Genomic DNA, 17,537 nt, shown 5'->3' with positions numbered 1-17,537 from the left:
CGTGGTGGCAGGATGTTGTTCACAGTCAGGCCTTTCTGGAAACGCCTTCACAGGACACTCAGTTCCTAGGTGACTGAATGCAGTCAGAAGGCTAACTCAGAAACTCACATTACACAGGAGGAGGAACAGTAGGGTTATACTCTCTGTAGATAGGAGGAAGTAGTGCCCTGTCTCACCATTGTCACCAGAATCTTTCATATCTAGGGATAAATAGTCACAGGAAATAATACTTGTGCCTTAATACTGAGGTGCGTTCCTTTCATCTCAGCACTGGGAAGTAGAGGAGTTCTGGGCCACCCTCAGCTAGGTAATGAATTTCAGGCAATTCTGGGCTTCATGAAACCCTATCCCAACCCTCCTCTAGATGTCTCCCTGTTAAGTGTTCCCTTGTGGTAATCCAAATAAGAATGGGCTCAGTAGACGTGTGTATTTGGATGCTTAGTCACCAGAAAGCTGTACTATTTGAAAAGATTGGAACGATTAGGAGGTGTGGCCTTGGAGGAAGTAAGTAACTAGAGGTGGGCTTTCGGGTCTCCAAGGTGAGCAGGAGAGAGGTCACTGGCTGCCTAACAGGGCTGGCTCACAGCTGATGGTGATGGGTACAGTCCAGGGATGGAGGGACAGTCCTCAAGCCTTCATCTACCTTGTGGGCCATCTGCTTTATACGGACATGGCATTGGACATGCAGTGGATCAGGAATGCTGTTTGTACTTCTTGGCAGGAACGTGGTCTCTGCAAATTACTCAGCTGCAGAAACAAGTCTCAATTTCTCCTGCAGTTTACAGTGGGCTCCTGGGCTAATAGGTTCCCACTCACTACCCTTCCCCTCCCTTCCATCTCAGTCCCCTCTTGCTCCCTGTCTTCTCCTCGTTCTACCTTATCCTGTAAAATCATTGAAAAAGTATGTGGTGCTAGCTGAAAGATGGAGGAATCCTACACCACACAGGCTCCCAGAAGGGTCATGCCAGCCCATTTCAGACACATCCAGGTTTACAGCTCCCAGAGAAACTGGCAACTCGGTAATAAACAGCAGCCACAAGAAAGGACACTGGGTGTGAGGAAGGCTGGGTCTGATCCATATACATGACTACACTGCAAATTGGCCGCTGCTCTCGGGGGAGAGATCTGGGCCACTGAAGATGGTTCAGCAAAGGTGCCCCTTCCTGAGCAGAGCAATCAAACAGGCTAATAGGATACACGATTGCCGAAAAGTTGAAGGGAAAATGACGCGGAGACCAGGGTAATGGCTTTGCATAAATCACAAGTGTGGCTCTGCCCGGTACGCCTCATTCACTTTTGGTCACATCCTTTCCAAGGAGTATTGCAGTCTGGGGAAGGCTCTGAGGAAAGAAACCGAATCACACCAGCTTCTGAGCAAAGAGAAAACCAGGACGTAGCTAGTTCACCTTGTGCAAAGCCCACAAGTGCCTGGCAGAAAGAGGGGAGGAGGAAGAGGCCAAGGCTTTCTGTGGAACCGCACATGCTCAAACCATTAGCTCCCCACCACCACCATGTTCATACAAGTTGAAGCAGCAGCAGCAGCTGCCTTCCCTAAGCCAGGCTGTCATGGCTACCCTCAAGTATAAGGGGTTACACCTGTATTTTGAAACCAGAGGCCTTCAACTACAGCCCCTTCCATGTACAAACTGGAAGGTGTTTGGGGTCAAAGGGAAGGGCACTTGCCCAGTGTGTGATGATGCTGGGACGCTGCGTGCATCGGGCCTTCAGCATCTTTAGTAGTACATGGATGACTTGCCTTGAGTCGGGAACATCGCTGGGAAGATTGAGCCAGGCAGTGTTCACAGAGGTCCTCCAGTGGTCCCGTCTGTCTGTCTGAAGGCCGTGCTCACCCTGTCTGCCTTGTAGCTGTTTAGGGCCTGGTGTGTGCAGCCTTCCCTGTAGTGTAGGGACCAGTTCTCTTGAGTGTTCCCTAAGGCTCACTCCAGGCACCTGTGCGCCTGACACTTGGACGCCGACGCTGTCAGAACCCTGTGGACGGCAGGCATTCCAGTAAGCTAGGCAGCTTCGGCTCGCTGTGGTGAGTGAGCACAAACTGGTCAGAACTGGTGCTCAGCACTTGCTGTCCACTGAAAAGAACATTGGCTCCAAAAGGACTCATGAGCCTCTGCGGGCACCCGTGTGGGAGGGACAGGTGATGGCCTCCTGGAGCCCATGACTTCCGCAGCTCTTGTCAGTGTGTCTGTCCACGTCAGTGTATCTGCCATTTGCTGCTGTGGCTCCTTTCTTCTTTTCAGTTTTCTTTAAAAAAGTTCCTTCCAACTGACCGTAAACTGCTTCTTTACCTCATGGTGCCCAAAGGTTTAAAGGCTTGTCACCAGCTTTCCCTAAACACAGCATTTGAGTTTGTCACACACACTTGTGTTTCTTATTTTTTCTAGCAGTTGGCTTTCAGGAGTCAGCTGTGTCTGAAAGTCTCTGGCCCTGCCTCAGCCCCAGACCTACACACACACCTCCTGCACACACACACACCTCCTACACACAGACACACACACACACACCTCCTGCACACACACACACAGACCTCCTGCACACACACACACACCTCCTGCACACACCTCCTACACACACACACACACACACACCTCCTGCACACACACATAGACCTCCTGCCTCCTGCACACACACAGACCTCCTGCACACACACACAGACCTCCTGCACACACACACACACACACACCTCCTGCACACACACACACACACACACACCTCCTACACACAGACCTGCACACACACACACACCTCCTGCATACACACACACACAGACCTCCTGTACACACATATAGACCTCCTACACACACACACACATACAGGCCCAGTCCCAGGTCCCAAGCCGAGCTGTCTCTCACTGGCCTTTCCTTTCTCTCACCAGGTATTCCATTGTGTCCACTTTGAATGTCCGGAGCAGCAGAGTACCCAAAAGGAAGACAGTGGCGGCGAGGAGCCAGGGACAGGGGACCTCAGTACCCCCAGTCAGCAACTCGACCCTCATGCACCACGGGCACCCAGCGCCAGCTCACTGCCACCGAGTCCAGGCCCCAGCTCGCGCCCAACCAACCAACAGAACCAATAAAGCAGGCAGAGGATGTGGTGTGAATCAGGCGGGCCTGGATGGAGCAATGTGTCCTCCTCCGTCCCTGGGAGGAACAGACCTGGCTGCAGAACCCACCCCAAGCAGGTTTCTTCCTTCCAGGGACAAAGGGTGCCTGTGTTCTCCCCGATCCTCAGGCAGCCTCCAGGGGAGGAGGTGGGTCTTGAATCTTCAAGCCCACCATCAATCCCTACCTCTAATCTAACCCAGGCACCAGCACAGACAGAATCTATAAACAGGCCCAAGCTAGAATGAATTAAAAATTTTTAAAAAGGCACCCAAGGCCTTGACAAAACCAGAGAAGGGCCCAGCCCCTCCAGCCTGGAGGCCCCAGAGTTTCTTCTGGCTTGCTATGTGATGGTTGTAATTCTGCAGTTTTTCTCCACCAGCTAAGTCAGGGTGTTGGAGGCTTATGGAGTTGCTCTGGCCCTCTACAAAGGTCTTCCTCAGTCTCTGATGCTTGCCTGTGGGCAGAGCGAAAGCTTGTCCCTCCTAAAAGAGACCACCATAGCATCCAGCCTGCCAAGGAGAATCCTTGAAGTTCAACCAGACATACAATGTGCAGATCAATCTGTGGACACTGGACTTAATAACTGATCAGATCGCCACTGTTAACCTGTTCTGATGTTTACCCTGGCAGGCATGCAAGCAGTTACATGCCAGACGCTGGGAACCATCCTGAAGCCCATGTCAGCCACTTGTGCAGTCCAGGGCTGACCCTCTGGGCTGCGTGGTTCTGCTGCTCTTGGACTTGGTTCAGTCAACAGATGGAGTGTCAGGAGCACAGGCCTGGACTAACAGCGAGTCTCCCAGCGACATCCCCCTGGCAGAGCAAAGAGTGGGTCTTGGTCGCTTCCAGTTTTGACTACTGCAGCTCCAGTTGGTCCCTGTCACTCCTGTGGCTTCCATGAATGGCTCCAGCCTCTGCACCTAAATGCATCGTTCCAAGGCTCCGCGAGGCCACCTTAATATGTTCCGTTAGCATGCTCAGAGGACAGGCTAGAAGTGAAAGGATGGGTCAGCCAGCTCTCTGAGTTTTTGTTGGAATGGCTCGTCTACACAGAAGAGGCCTCAGCTGTAATGGGGGTCATCTTCCTGTGTGTTCAGGAGTAGGGTGGCAGGTCCCCAGGATGACTAGTCAACAGTCTTGAACCTCTAGTTTCATTTCTCTGTGTGGTGTGGCTGCCTTTGGTAAGGAGGTGTCATGGACAGATGGCAGGGCTTAGCCACTGTGGATGGGGCGCCTTTGGCAGCATCCAGCCCGGAGTTGCCAGTATCTCTAGCAAGCAGTACTCCCTGCCAGTGCACAAGGAACCCAGTCCTGTGGAGGATGGAGTTTGTCGCTTTTGGAAGATAAGCGTGAAAGCTTGTTTTGTTGTTCATTTGCTTAAGGTAGACTCTCCTTCTGTAGCCCAGGTTCGCCACACTCAGGGCAATCTTCCTATGTCAGCACCCGAGTTCTGAGCTTATAGGTATGAGATAGCACCTGCTATCACAAAACAGTTTTGCAAAGACAGAAGACAAGATGCAGGCCCAGGCCTGGAGCCCAGCAGCTTCTCTGGGGCAGTGGGTCTGAGCTGGCAAGGAGCCACTGGTATCTGCCCCAGATGTCACCACACACATCTATCATGCTAGGCGCTGGGCACGATTTTCTTTCAGCAGCCTTATTTCCTGTCTGACTAGCCCAGACTATCATCCGAGACCCACGCCTGTGGCTTCCTTTCTTCAGACCCCCCACTGTCCAACCCCCAATAACTGCATTCAGGTTGTAAGACCATAGAGGCTGGTTCCCCTCAGTGTAGATACCCAGGAGGGGAGATGGGACAGCAAAGTCATCGAAGCTTGGCAAGCTCTCCATCACCTAGGCTGACTCCCAGGCTGCCCTTGGGATGCCGTTCTTGGATTGACACCTGCTCAGGATGCAGGGCCTTGCCTCCCACTAGACACAGGTGTGTACCCACTCTTGGCTGATGGGCATGTGATGTGTCTAGAAGCCATAGCCACATCTAAGGTAAGGTCCATGTTTCCAGGGGACAGAGATGACTAGTCTGGCTTGTCCCCTGCAGGATTATCCCCGAGCGAACAAACCAGAAGTGACTCAAGTGCTGAGCTGAGCAGAAGTGCTAACAAGTCATGCTGGTCGAAACTGGGGGGCAGGGGGATCCCACGCACCAAGTAACCCTGGCACTGTACAAGGTGATGCAGACTCTAAGGACCTTTTGGGTACCAGAAAGGGCCACAGTCAAGCTATGGGGGAAGGGGTGGGTGAAGCAGTGTGAACTGTTGCTCCCCCAGCCCTGCCCTTGCCCCTAAGGGCAAGAGTGTAAATATAAAACCCTTGTGGGCTCAGCTTGGAGGGTGGAGCTCCCACCTGATGCCGTGTGGCAGCTGTGGACTGCCACTGCTTCCATCCAGGTGCAGCATCCCTGCCCTTCGATCATGTTCTTGAGGACGGCGGACGCCATCACCGGGCTTTGAGAAGTCTTCAGTCTCACAACAGGGACTCCCAGGGAACATCAGGGTTCTGGACAGGGGAATTTGGGCTATGGGTGGGCTGAGGGTAGCTGCTCTCTGCACAGCAGCTTAAGAAGCTCAGCATTTCCTACACCTCCTTACTACTTCTGATCTCAGTGGGTCCTCAATGTCCTCCTAGATGTCACTTTTCCGGTCCTATTAAATGAAGTGTCGATTCCTGACAAATAACACAAGTGTTTTATTCCTAGAAGAGGTGGGAAAAGAAATTCTTTTCAGCGGGAGAGGGACCTGTGTGTTAGACGGATTCCTTGTCTCCCCACCAACGATTTTTGAATTGTGTAAGGGAAAAAAATTGCTCAGTAGTGAAGCCACCTCCAGCAATTGTGAGACCTCTGAGCGCACAGCTGACCAATTTCCTGCTCTATTTTAGAAGGTAACAGGGTTGCAATCACAGTCTCTGAAGAACCGTGGGGGGGGAGGGTGTCTATATCAAAAGTGGGGCCTGGCCTCCTATACCTGCCATGTCTCCAGTCTCAAGTCTTCCCAAGGGCTAATGTCACCTACTACTTGGGAGGTGACAAAGCAGGGTCTCCAGCCTGTATGTGGGTTACATCTCTCAGCCCCAGGGGTCAGAGCTGCCCTGGAAATATATGAGGCTCCCTACAGGCCTATGTTCTGACCTCTTGTAACGTGTACTGGTGTCCAGCTCTTACCATAGTTCTGCAAGAATGGAGGGAATCTCAGCCAGGATTACTGGGGTCTTGGAAACCCAGGACTAGGGCAGCTCTGGATCTCAGGATGGCCTTCCAGGATACCATGTGAGCCTGAGAGCCAGGAAGTTCTGTGTCAGACTGGCTTGGGGCTGATGTCCCCAAGTCACTTTCTATCCCCACACTCACCCCCAGCACCTGGGATGGAGCTTGGGTTGTGCCTTTGCAGTGAAGGCAGGTGACTGCTCCCCGTGGGTGACAATGCAAAGTACCCAGGAGCTGCTTTGGCCAAACTCGTGTAGACTGGATCTTCCGGAGATGAGTAGCTGCTTCCCCCATGGCTACCATTTCTTAATCTTAAGATCGCCATCCTGATATGGCGCAGGTCGTGCTAACCCTGGGCACAGCTCCCCGAAGAAGAGTCCAGGGCAGTGTTTGGAATATGTTCCCGAGGTGGCATGGCATCTTCGTTTAGCAAGCTGTGTTGTGACCCTCAGTTCTTTTGTGTGTGCAGGGCCACTACAGGCTCAGCATAGAATAAAGCAGTGACCTCAATACCCCGAGTCCGTGCCTTGTTTTCCATGTGTAGCCCCTGTAGCTCTCCCCAGGGTTCCCAACTCTGTCTGCAATAGGGACTCTGGGCTCCCGCCTCCTTCCCCAGCACACCATTCTTTCTCTGCTGGCTGTTCAGAACTTACTTCCTGTGTCCTGGGGTCAGGGTGGTGCCAGTGCCACACAGGCTAGCTCAGCATCCCTTCACTAGCTGTCCTGTGGCCTAGCCGAACCCATTTTGCCTCACCTTGAACATAGTAGGCTCACTTCCTTGTCATTTTGAACGGACGCTGCATCTTTCTGATAAGCTAGGAGCTCCACACTGCTATCCGGGCCCTGCCCCTGGGCCTCTTCCCCAGTATGTGCGTTGGTGCCAAGGGCTGTCTGTCTTGCTGAACTGGTGATGAACACGGTCGTGGCAGACAGCAACACAAGTCAGCTGGATGTGTCGCACCCGGTGCATTCCAGGGAAACCTGTGCTCAGGTATCCGACTTCCTGTTCACCTCAGAAGATTGGCCTACATTTGAGTGCTAGGTGCACCCAGGTCCTGGCAGACTCCCACAATTGATAGCTGAGCAAAGCTCTGAGTCCCCAAAGTGGGAACCAGGGTCAAAGTTCCGAGAAGAGACCAGCCCTATGGTCTTATCAACAGAGAGAACTGTAGGAGACAAGGGACCACTGGGAGGATCTGTAAGTTTGGGGTGGGGGGTGTTACTCTGCATCAGGATTTTTTGCTTATAGCTCAGAGGGAAGGCTGCACAGGAGTCCCTGGAAGACCCAGGCTTGAGGGCACCACCTGGTACTGATGGAGAAGCACAGCAATGTCAGAGTGGTCCAGTTCCCATGGAGGGGATAAACTCTGCCCCAGGAGAGTTCGTGTGCAGGGAATGCTCGCCTTGCTTTGACAAGTGCCCACCCAGACCCAGTTGTCCCGTCTGTAGGAGTACAGCACAGCTGCAGTGACGCAAGGCATCTGCTTTCTTTCTGAAAGGTTGACATCACTCTTGCAACTCGTCTAAACCAGCAAGGCCAAGAGTGGGTGAGTTGGTGTCCCATGTCCCCACATTACCACCTCACCAGCTGAGGAGATCCTAGGCAGGCCAGGTTTCGGATGCCCAGAAGGGGTGAGCCAGCAAGAGGGAGGCCCAAGCTGAGCCCCGCACCAGATCAGCTGGAACCAGAACTCTATGCGAACATCACTTGCTATGAGAACGTTCAAATGCAGGGCGTGAAATGGTTGATTGCCTCCCTACATAATCCCCCCATAGGCTTATATTTTGAGAATTAGGTCTGGCTTTGGAGGTGTGTCACTGGGGATAGGCTTTGAGGTTTCAAAAGCCCTTGTCAGACCCAGTGTCTGCCTCCAACCAGTCAGGATGTGAGCTCTCAGCAACCAACCGCTCTAGCGCCATGCCTGCCTGATGCTGGCTGTGCTTCCCTCCATGAGGGACATGGGCCTCTGAAACTGAGCAAACCCCCAGCTAAATGCTTTCTAAGTTGCCTTAGTCATGGTGTCTTGTCAAGGCACAACTGGTGAGAAGCTGGTACCAGGTTTTAGGAGTCCTGTGGCAGACCTGACTGTGCTGCTTTTGGGGACTTTGCTATCAATGGGCCATCCTAGAAGGTGCATGCAAGACAGGGATGCTGAGAGCTATGTGGATGGAAGGGACAATTACTAGCAAATGTCTAGACACCACTGTGATATTTTGGCAGTATGCAGGTGCTTTATGCTCTTGTCCTAAAACTCTGCTTCAGACTACATTGAAGAAGTTTGGGCTAATGTAACTGGCAGAGGAGATTCGAGATGGCTTAGTATTGACTCATGGGGTCATTAGAAATGAAGCAAGACAAAAGATAAAAATGTAGTTTGAGAATGTCAGACTTACCACCCACCAGCCTGTTCTCAACTCCCCGGTTTATCCATGTTGCCACAGGGACAGAGCTGAAGCCTTTTTTAGTGACGACTAGCATGCCATTATGTAAACACTGCACATCATCTGTTAGATGCTGGTTGGTACCTGGGCTGTTGGCAACAGTGCTCCAAACAAAGACGGACAGGTGTCTCCTGGGTCATTTCTGGAGGGACTGTTTTCATGATGGCCGTACCAGCTGATGCGCCCTCCCTCCAGGTGAGCTGGGGCATCACTGTGCTTTTGGTTTCTATTTCCACATCTCACCTGTTGGCCCTTTTACATCATCTGAGAACCACATCGTCAGCTCATTAGTTTTGAATGTGCTCTGGGGCAAATGTTGCCATCCCTACGACCTTAGCTCCTTGTGTCTTCCATTAGGAACATGTCTCCGCATGCTCCCCACTTTCTCGGCTGTAATTCTGAAATGCAGCTGTTTTCTTCTGACTTCAGTAACTTAAGTGAGGGTTAAAGTCTTGGTCTGTGTGTGGACAGCTGCTTGTCTGTCCTCTGGGAACCATCCTCTCTCTGGTGGCAGCTATGTTGAAAATCTGAACTGTGGTCAGGCAGGACAGCGCATCTCAATTACCCTCGCTGGTGCTGGGTTAAGCTGGAGGTGGGCCAGAGCTCGCTCCCCACCTGTCTGAGGCACGATCTGAGGGACCTCTGGGCCATGGTCTCTCCAGCATACTGGCTTCAAATTCTCAGAACATGCCTTTCAGTGTTGGAAGGCAATCTGGAGGGCTGTCTGTGGCTCACTTGGCGAGAGCCCTTGCTCTGCATGCAGGAGGCCTGCGCTCCAACCCTGAGCCCTCGTTCTCACACTTAACCACTCTCCGTGTGGACACAGGAAGGGAGTGTGGCTGGGACTGACACCTCCCTCTGGCTGTGACAACTGCACCCCCCCTTAGGTTCTCTGGGGCTTCTGGGCCACGTGGGAAACATGTTATTTCGGTGTCAATGCACTTTTACACCCCCACTTTTACACCCTGTTCTAGTTGCACAGGGAGTAGTTAGCCCACAGCCTTGGAATGTCACCAGCATCCTGGAGTGTGGAAGCTGCCAACCTCATGCCTGGGTCTAGGTAGACAAGGCAGTGGGGAGCCCACTAGGCTGTTTCCTTTCTCTTCCTCCCGCTTCCCCCGATACTTCTCTGCTCTGGATTGCCCCAGCAAGCCACCTGCCTCAGGGCCCCCTCCAGCAGCTATGAGGTATTTGCCCAGCAAAGCAGGCTCCAATCCACAGCACAGGGCTTCATTCCCTGATGTGACCCAAGAAAGGGTATAGAGGAGGGACGTGTTCTAAAAGCGAGACATCTCCATGACGTTTCCCAGACACCCACAACAGCACACATCCGTGTACCTGCTTGAGTCATCCCACTGTTTCCTGCGTGGGGTACGTTGCTAAGGGAGTTGTCTTCCCTTTACAGCAACCATCCCCGACCCTCTGCCTTGAGAACTACTGTGACCCCCAAGACCACCTGCGTCCAGTAGCTCTTCACAAAATTAGGACCTCTTTACGAAAAGCTAAGGCCCAGTGTGTGCACAAGACCTGGGTTCAGTCACCAGAATAAAATGTGAAAAAATAGGAGTATAAAAAACAAAGTGACTTCTAAGGTAAATAGGAGGAATGAAAATAACAATTACAGTTTTTAAAACCTAACAAAATACCTGGACAGAAAAAAGCTGCAGAAAGGCAAAGGTACATGGTGACTTCCAGATGTGTGTGCAATGCTGCTGCTCCTGTGCTGGGCTGCAGGCATCTTCCCATGATGCTTCTGGCTTGTGGTATGGCCGACAGCCTGTAAACTGCTGTCCAGGGTGGGGGCCGTTCCCTTGTCCCTGACACCCTTTCCAGTGGGACTGTGGTGCAGCTCTCTCTGGGCAGCAGCATCCTGACCAGAGAGGACTTTATGTTGAGGACACTTCAGCCCAGTCCTTCCTGAGGGGCACCAGGGTCAGTCCTCTGGGTCTGGTCAGAGCCGTCTTGAGAGATGTATCCTTACAACACATACCACCATGTAAAAGCTCTAAGGACACTGGCCACGCTAACACCAAAGTCACTGTTAGCCGTTTTCTGCACACCTGGGTGACTTAACCATATGGACAAGTCTCTACAAAGGGGCTGAGCCATGAGGCCAGGGACTCAAATGTCCTACCATGAGTGGCTGCCACACACCTCGAACTAAGCTGTCTCTGTGCCCAGATACACAGGGAAAGAAAGGTGGGGTTGGCCCCAGTGTGTGCCGGAGGAACTTTTGGCTCCTGGTCACACCTGGTGGACAAGAAGACAGGGAAGTGCTGGCATGCAGCAGAGAACATGGCGGCCTCTGCACTCCCATGAGCCCTGGCTCCATCACAGGGGTTCCTGTGGGCTGCCAACACCTTGGGCGTCTGTGACCCAGATGGGCACGCTGAGCTTTCTGCAGTTCTCTTCTGTGCATCCCCTGCCTGCAGGGCACCGGTGCTTTGCCCTCTGAAGTCGGGATGAGAGCTGCTGGCTCTGGGCAGAGACCTTGCAGGCAGCTGTGAGGGGCTGCACTGCACCCTCCTTGGGTCTCTACTATTCCTGTGGGGGTGGGGAGGGGCATAGTTCCCCAGGGCTTTTTCTCCCTGTGGCCATCAGAGAGCCTCTGTCCTGGATTGGCCACACTCCAGCCATCAGACTAGCCTTTGTTGCTGCCTGCTGGTCCCCCCCCCCCACGCCCTGTACAAGCACTCTGAATTCCCTGGCCATTTTCTTCACCCTCTGGTAACCGTAGGGTGGTGTAGGTGCCATTTCTCTGCCTGAGGTAAAACTTTCAAATAGTGTTGAGAGTATCCTGACCGTGAGCCACATGCAGTGGGCAGCGCTCAACCCTCCTGCCCTCACCAGACTCAGGTCCTTGCGCAATAAAACCCACATATCTGGGGTCCTCAAGAGATGGCCACAGACAGAGCACCCCTGCCATGCCTGCACTAGAACCTTCAGGTGTCCAGACAGGGAAACAGTTGCTGGATCTGGACATTTACTGGGCAAATCACCCAAGTCCCAGTTACTTCCGAGCATCCTGCAAACCCACAAGCAGGGAGGCTCTGCGCTCCTTTCCTGGCCATCCTCAGGCACTAGGAGAGCCGCTAAAACAGACAATCCAAATGTCCATACGATTGGTTTAATTTGTTTCAGCAGGAGAAAAAAAAAGAATAAAGTTACAAGATTCTTTTAATATTTTCACAATGTTAAACTAAAACTGAGCTCTAGGCTATGTGTGTAAGTCAATCTAGGACACAAAGGGTTAAATAAGATTTCCTCTTTAAAGATACAAGAATTTCAGCTTCCCTTACATTTAACAAACTTCACAGAACAGATACTGTAGGGAAAAAGCCCTTCCTCCCCTACCCAGCTCTCCCAGCAGGAGTGAACCTGGCTGCGGTCCCTGGGCACATGGTCCCCAGCACCCCCTCCCAGTGCTATGGAGACCTGAGGGCCTAAGAAGGGTACATGGTGCCTCACTGAGGATGGCCATGTGGTGGCCAGAGGGCTGTGGCTTAACAACAGTGGTAAACGCTAGGCAGACCTGGCACCTGTGCCCTGGGCTGTCCTAGAGTGAGGTGCTGGTCTGGGTCCTGAAGCAAGAATTAAGGCTGGAGCTTCTGCACTGGGTCCCCTCTGGTGGGGTGCAGGGTGGGAAGAACATGATTTCCTAGTCGCTATTTTGGATCAAGACATTACACTAGCAGACCCGCTCATTTGGAGAGCAGACCTTGTTCAACTACACAAAGGAAAGTCACTGGGTTAAACCGTTCATCAGCAGCCAGACGTGGACAGCTCCATGCCAGGCCACACTCTGGGACAGATGCACCCGTGTGGCACTTAGACCTGATCTTCCCCCGCCCCACCCACCTGACTGTTAATGGTTTCTAACCAGCCCCACGTACCTGCCCCATTCAGGCCCAGGTTGAGAGCTGCCTCCCACCCACAACCACCACCACTCACAACATTCTAGAGCTCCACACCAGGGTCCCGTGCAGTCCACTGTCTTCCTTTCCTGAACTTGTCCTGAGGTTGGTGGCCTGGTTGTCCTCAAACTATGGCTGCATAGAAACAAGAGGAGGCCCCTGCCAGGAAGGGCTGCAGCTCCCCCTGTGCACTCACTGATTCTTGTGGTCATGAGACATCTTTTCAAACTCCAAATAAAGAAATCTGGTTGCCAAGGCCCAGGTGCAGGCCTCAGCTGCAGCAGGGCTGCCACGGGCAAGCTACAGCCAGAGCCAGCGGGTCACGACCACGGATCCTGTGCAGAAAAGGTGGGGATCATGCGTGGACTAATCTTGAGTGGATCTAATTTTCAAAGTGAAGTTGTCTGTCTTCTTGTGTGATGAGTTTCCCCGTTAACAGGTAAAGAGCTTCCTCCATAAAATCTGTCCCCACCCCTGACTTCCAGCGCTGAGGGAGAGTGAGGGCCCAGCCCAGCCACGTGGCCAGTCTCGGCAGCTTCCTGTGGCCAAGGCACGAGTGGCCATCAGGTCCTGCTGGGACCAAGCGAAAGTGAAGAGGTGAAAGGCCGAACATGGAAGAGTTTCTGTCAAAGCTGCCCGCATGGGCGGTGAGGCCTGCGCCTCCTCTACTGACTCAGTCTGGTCTGGACACTTTCCGCTTAAGGCTTTTGTAAGTCTGACTCCAGCAGTGACAGGCATGTGTTGTTGTAAATCCACTAGCCATGCTCAAAACAAATATTCTTCATGTTTTAATTTTATACAATGGCTAGCAGGCACCTTAGTAACCAGCCAGAGATCAATTTCATCCACCATCAACCCCTAAACTACAGTACCAGGATGGCTGGCTAAAGAAAGGAAACGGCCGGCTGTAGTCTGACGCGTGCCCAGTACAAGGTGTCTGGCTGACTTTGTCCTAAATAAGGCTAACATTAGTGAACTAAGAACAGCGTCGTGTGGTGGCCGTGCCTGGCCTTCAGGAGCACCCCTCCCCGATGCGCTGGCAGGAGCGCCCCACTTTCCGGTCCAGTTTCACCATTTTCATGATGGCTTCCTCACGGCCGCGGCCCATGTGGTCGAAGGTACAGTCATGCTGCTCTGGGAGGCGATGTAACATACAGAACACGTAGCCTGCAAGTAGGGAGGAGACATACTGTTAGAGGCCTCACTGGAATCCACAAGACGTGGAATCAGTACAAGGTTTCATGTTGCACCTCACCCTTTAGCATGGGCCTAGCAGTTCCCACCCCTGGCCTCCCGGTAGTGAGATCTGCAGCACTTCCACGGGAAATGTGTTGGCCTTGCCCAGTGCACCAGATGAAGAGGGACTTGAGAGTCACAGAAGCAGCTTTGCACCCGGGCCAGCTCGGAAGCCCTGGCAAGCTAGGAGGGGTCACACTCACAGTGATGGGGTTCCTAATAGAAAATGGGTGTCTGCAACCTGGAAAAGGTGCTACACAGCAGAGAAGAACTGCGGGAGGGCGGAGTTATGTCATCTGGTCCAACTATGCTTTAATTCCCCAAGAAGGCAGAGACCAGGGTCCTTTCTTGTGGTAAATATTAAAAAATAGTCTGCTTTTGCCAGTCCTGCTCCAAGCCGCTCCAATTCGGAGCCTTGTACCCGGGCTCTTTCTCTACCATAGTCCCCACACCACCCTCTCTCAGCTGAAACCGCTCGCCCCGGCTGCTCCCCTACTAGTCTAGTATTTAGCTCACATTTTCCACATCCTGGTAAAAACATGACTCACAACCATCAGCTTATATACCAAATTCTCAATCCTCTATACAATAAGTTTATAACCAGAGGACAAAGATATAAACTGCCCATCTACATGAGATAAGTTAAACCCATAGAAACCCTTAGGAATGATCATAAAAACCTCATCAAGCTAGAGATATGCAGAGAGGAACAGACACGTCGGCTTCCATCTTCTCCCTCCATCGATCTCCACCTCCGGCCCCCTCTTCTGCTTTTCTAGACCTTTCCCTGCCTTCCTCTCTCCTGTCCAATCATATACCTTAACATAGACCTACATATCACCCTTTATTTAAAATCTACCTTCAAATGTAAGCCGTGCACAACTATTACCACTTGAAAATCATCTAAATGACTATGTTTTCTCAAAGTTAATTAGCTTGGGTAGGCTATAAAACTAAATCAGTCTTCAACTCTGTCAGAAATCTGAGAATGGCCAAATATCTATAAAAATTGAAAGCCCAACACGGTTTCCAGAGCTGAGACAGGTTGTAGAGACAAATCTCCACTAGCCGTCCCCTGTTAGCAACATGTGAGAGCTCTCAGGGCTGCCCTCTAGGCTGTGCGGGCAGCTGTAGGTCCAGAGAGACACTGGCTGGCACATAAAGAAGCCCAAGGACAGAGGACAGGCCTGCAGAGCAAGGAGGTGCACGGGCAGACAAGGGTACACTGGGGAAATGAGGACGAGGCCAAGACCTCAGCTCATGGAATAAAGGAGAACTCAGCCTATGGAGGTCACTTGTCTCCTCCCGGCTCCTCAGTGAACCCCTCCAAAGGCTGAGATGTATGGGCAGTCCTCACTCCAGGGTGGGAAGGAGACTCCTGCCAGAGCCAAGTACATCCTCACCCCACCATGCTGTGCCTCCTAACCTGTCAGACCTGTGAGCCTAGGTAGAGACAGTTCCTAACCTGCTTCCCTGTGACTGCAGCAACTCACAGGGTCACTCTCCGCAGACTGCTTTCCTATAAACTCGAGTCCAGAAACCAATAGGTGGCTGCCCCTTGGCCTCTCTGTACATCTGTAACTGTACAGAACCTGGAAACCAACTGTCCAGAGAAGGCCCCGGAGGTGAAGGACTAATCCTAGGTTTTACAATTAACTTTACCCAGGTGATGTTGGAGACATGTGTGAGAACAGCATGTCAGGTCTTAAAAGACAGAACTGCCATTCACCCTGCGTGGCGGCTGCTTGCTTGGGCTGTGTTTTAGTCACATGCATCCAGCCGAGGGGTGGAGGGGCACAGAGCCATCCATTGTTGGAGAAACACATTATTAACTGCTTCCCAGGGAGAGCAGGGCAATATGTTTGACTCTAAATTGGGACTGGGTTTGAGGAAAAGAATAGAGATGAAATTTCTGTCTCTTGAGAAGCTAAGCTCCCACTTGGTCAAAAGCAAAGTTAAGATTAATGAGCTTGTGTGTTACACTTACTGATAAGTTCATTACTCCCAGATATTGGATACCAGTTGTCTGTCTCCTGAAGGGTTCCACAGCAGAGGCTTGCATACCCTCAGTACACAGCCCCACCTAACAAGCCAAATCATCTTTCAGGAACAAAGCCCTCACCTATAGGGGGCAGGAGGTCTTCCAGGCCGGGACACCGAGCCCTGCCTTGGCCCTGCCTTGGCCCTGCGTGCACAGCACTGACGCCTTGCTGCCCCTTCCTTCCTGAGGTGGGAGCAGCTCAGCTTATCTCAGACCCTAGTCAAAGCAGATCCAGAGGGGAGGGAGACACACTGGCAGCCCCCGCCACACACCTGTCAGATGCAGCCAAGTTGGCTCTAAACTCTGCAAGCCCGAAGCTTACCAAGAAGCAGCTGTACTTCAAGAGCCCAGGCATGGCATGAGAAAGACAGCAGCCAATGCAGAGGGAGGGGCCTGGGGGACATGTGCCCACGTCTCCATGGCCACACCAAGGTGAGGATATTAGATGTAGATTACACCCAGTCCTGGCAAGATCACTCACCAGGCAGAGGGCAGCTACTCAAGTCAGGTGGTACTGTGAGGGGCATGTCCTACACTGGGTAAGTGCTGACTGAGAGGTAAAGTTTCTTACAAAAAGAGCAGGTGATGCACAGGCAGAGCAGATGGAGTAATCATCTGAACTTCTGTCTTGGGAACACAGACCTGTTTCCAGAGGCTGCTGCAGGGACTGTGGACGTTGAGTGACAGACAAAAGGGCTTGAGGGTTACTGCCTGCTTTCAGCTGGGCTAGCCTTGGCATTTCTCTCAGTCATTCATTAGAAACTAGAAGGCAAGGCAGGAGGCCTGCAAGTTCTAGGAGTCTCAGAAACAGAGAGGACAAACAAGTCTTGGGTCCTTTCTTGAAAAGGCCAAAGGACACGGCACCAGATGGGATGGAGACTCAAGCTACAGAGCTGTGATGTCATCACCGTTAGTCCCAGAGTCACACACTGAGTGCTCTCAGAGCCCCACCCCTTCTCAGCAGCACGCAGACTGGGAAGTTCCAATGCACAGGCTTGCCCTCACTGCAGGTTGACAGCCAAGTACAGCCTGACCCATACAGACTCCAACATGCAACACTGCACTTGCACTGCCCCAGAGCCCAGGAGGGTGAGCTCGGACAACAGCTTGAAGCTGGCCCTCCTTCAAGATGTCTGAGCCATTTTCAGTATAACTGTACAAAGTGCTCAGGAACTTGGGTGGGGGTCTCTTTTCTTACTGGTTTGGGACGGCAATACAGGACATGCCCTGAATTGAAAAGGAAGGAAAAGCAGCAGCTGCTCTCTACGAACCCCCTCTCTCCAGGCTGTGCCTACTTGCCCTCAGGACTGTAGCCTTTTCTCTATTTGGACCAGCCACTGTCCCCAGTTCTGAGAGCACCATCCTCACGACCTAGGATGTGGGCTGAACGGTCTCCAGAGGGGCTGGGCAGCCTCTCAACTCAGCAGACAGCACCAGGAAGATGAGTGGCCACATCATGCAGGCCTGAAAACTGTGAGGAGCATGAGGGGCCTGGGGCCTATTACAGAAGCCCCCTCTACAATGAAGGCTGCACGGAGGAGAGGCAGCAGAGGCCAGCTGACTGA

At 52.4% G+C, this 17,537-nt stretch overlaps 2 protein-coding genes across 3 annotated transcripts in view; one reads left to right on the top strand and one right to left on the bottom strand.

The window, feature by feature from the left end:
* BTBD9 (BTB domain containing 9) overlaps positions 1–6,779 on the top strand; it is a 328,964-nt gene extending 322,185 nt beyond the window's left edge. For both annotated transcript variants that reach the window (XM_080937967.1, XM_080937966.1), the window contains one exon: positions 2,891–6,779. In XM_080937967.1, the coding sequence (XP_080794093.1) occupies positions 2,891–3,091 (201 nt within the window). In that variant the 3' untranslated portion in view covers positions 3,092–6,779. The remainder of the gene's footprint in view (positions 1–2,890) is intronic.
* A 5,115-nt stretch (positions 6,780–11,894) lies between these two features.
* The window catches only part of ZFAND3 (zinc finger AN1-type containing 3), a 183,271-nt gene continuing 177,628 nt past the window's right edge, over positions 11,895–17,537 (bottom strand). The window contains exon 6 of the mRNA XM_080937969.1: positions 11,895–13,862. Within this exon, the coding sequence (XP_080794095.1) occupies positions 13,708–13,862 (155 nt within the window). The 3' untranslated portion in view covers positions 11,895–13,707. The remainder of the gene's footprint in view (positions 13,863–17,537) is intronic.

This window comes from Micromys minutus (genome assembly GCF_963924665.1).
Source record: "Micromys minutus genome assembly, chromosome: 25".
Classification (NCBI taxonomy): Eukaryota; Metazoa; Chordata; class Mammalia; order Rodentia; family Muridae; genus Micromys; species Micromys minutus.
The sequence above is the reverse complement of the archived record's forward strand: the minus strand, read 5'-3'. Positions and strand labels throughout refer to the sequence as shown.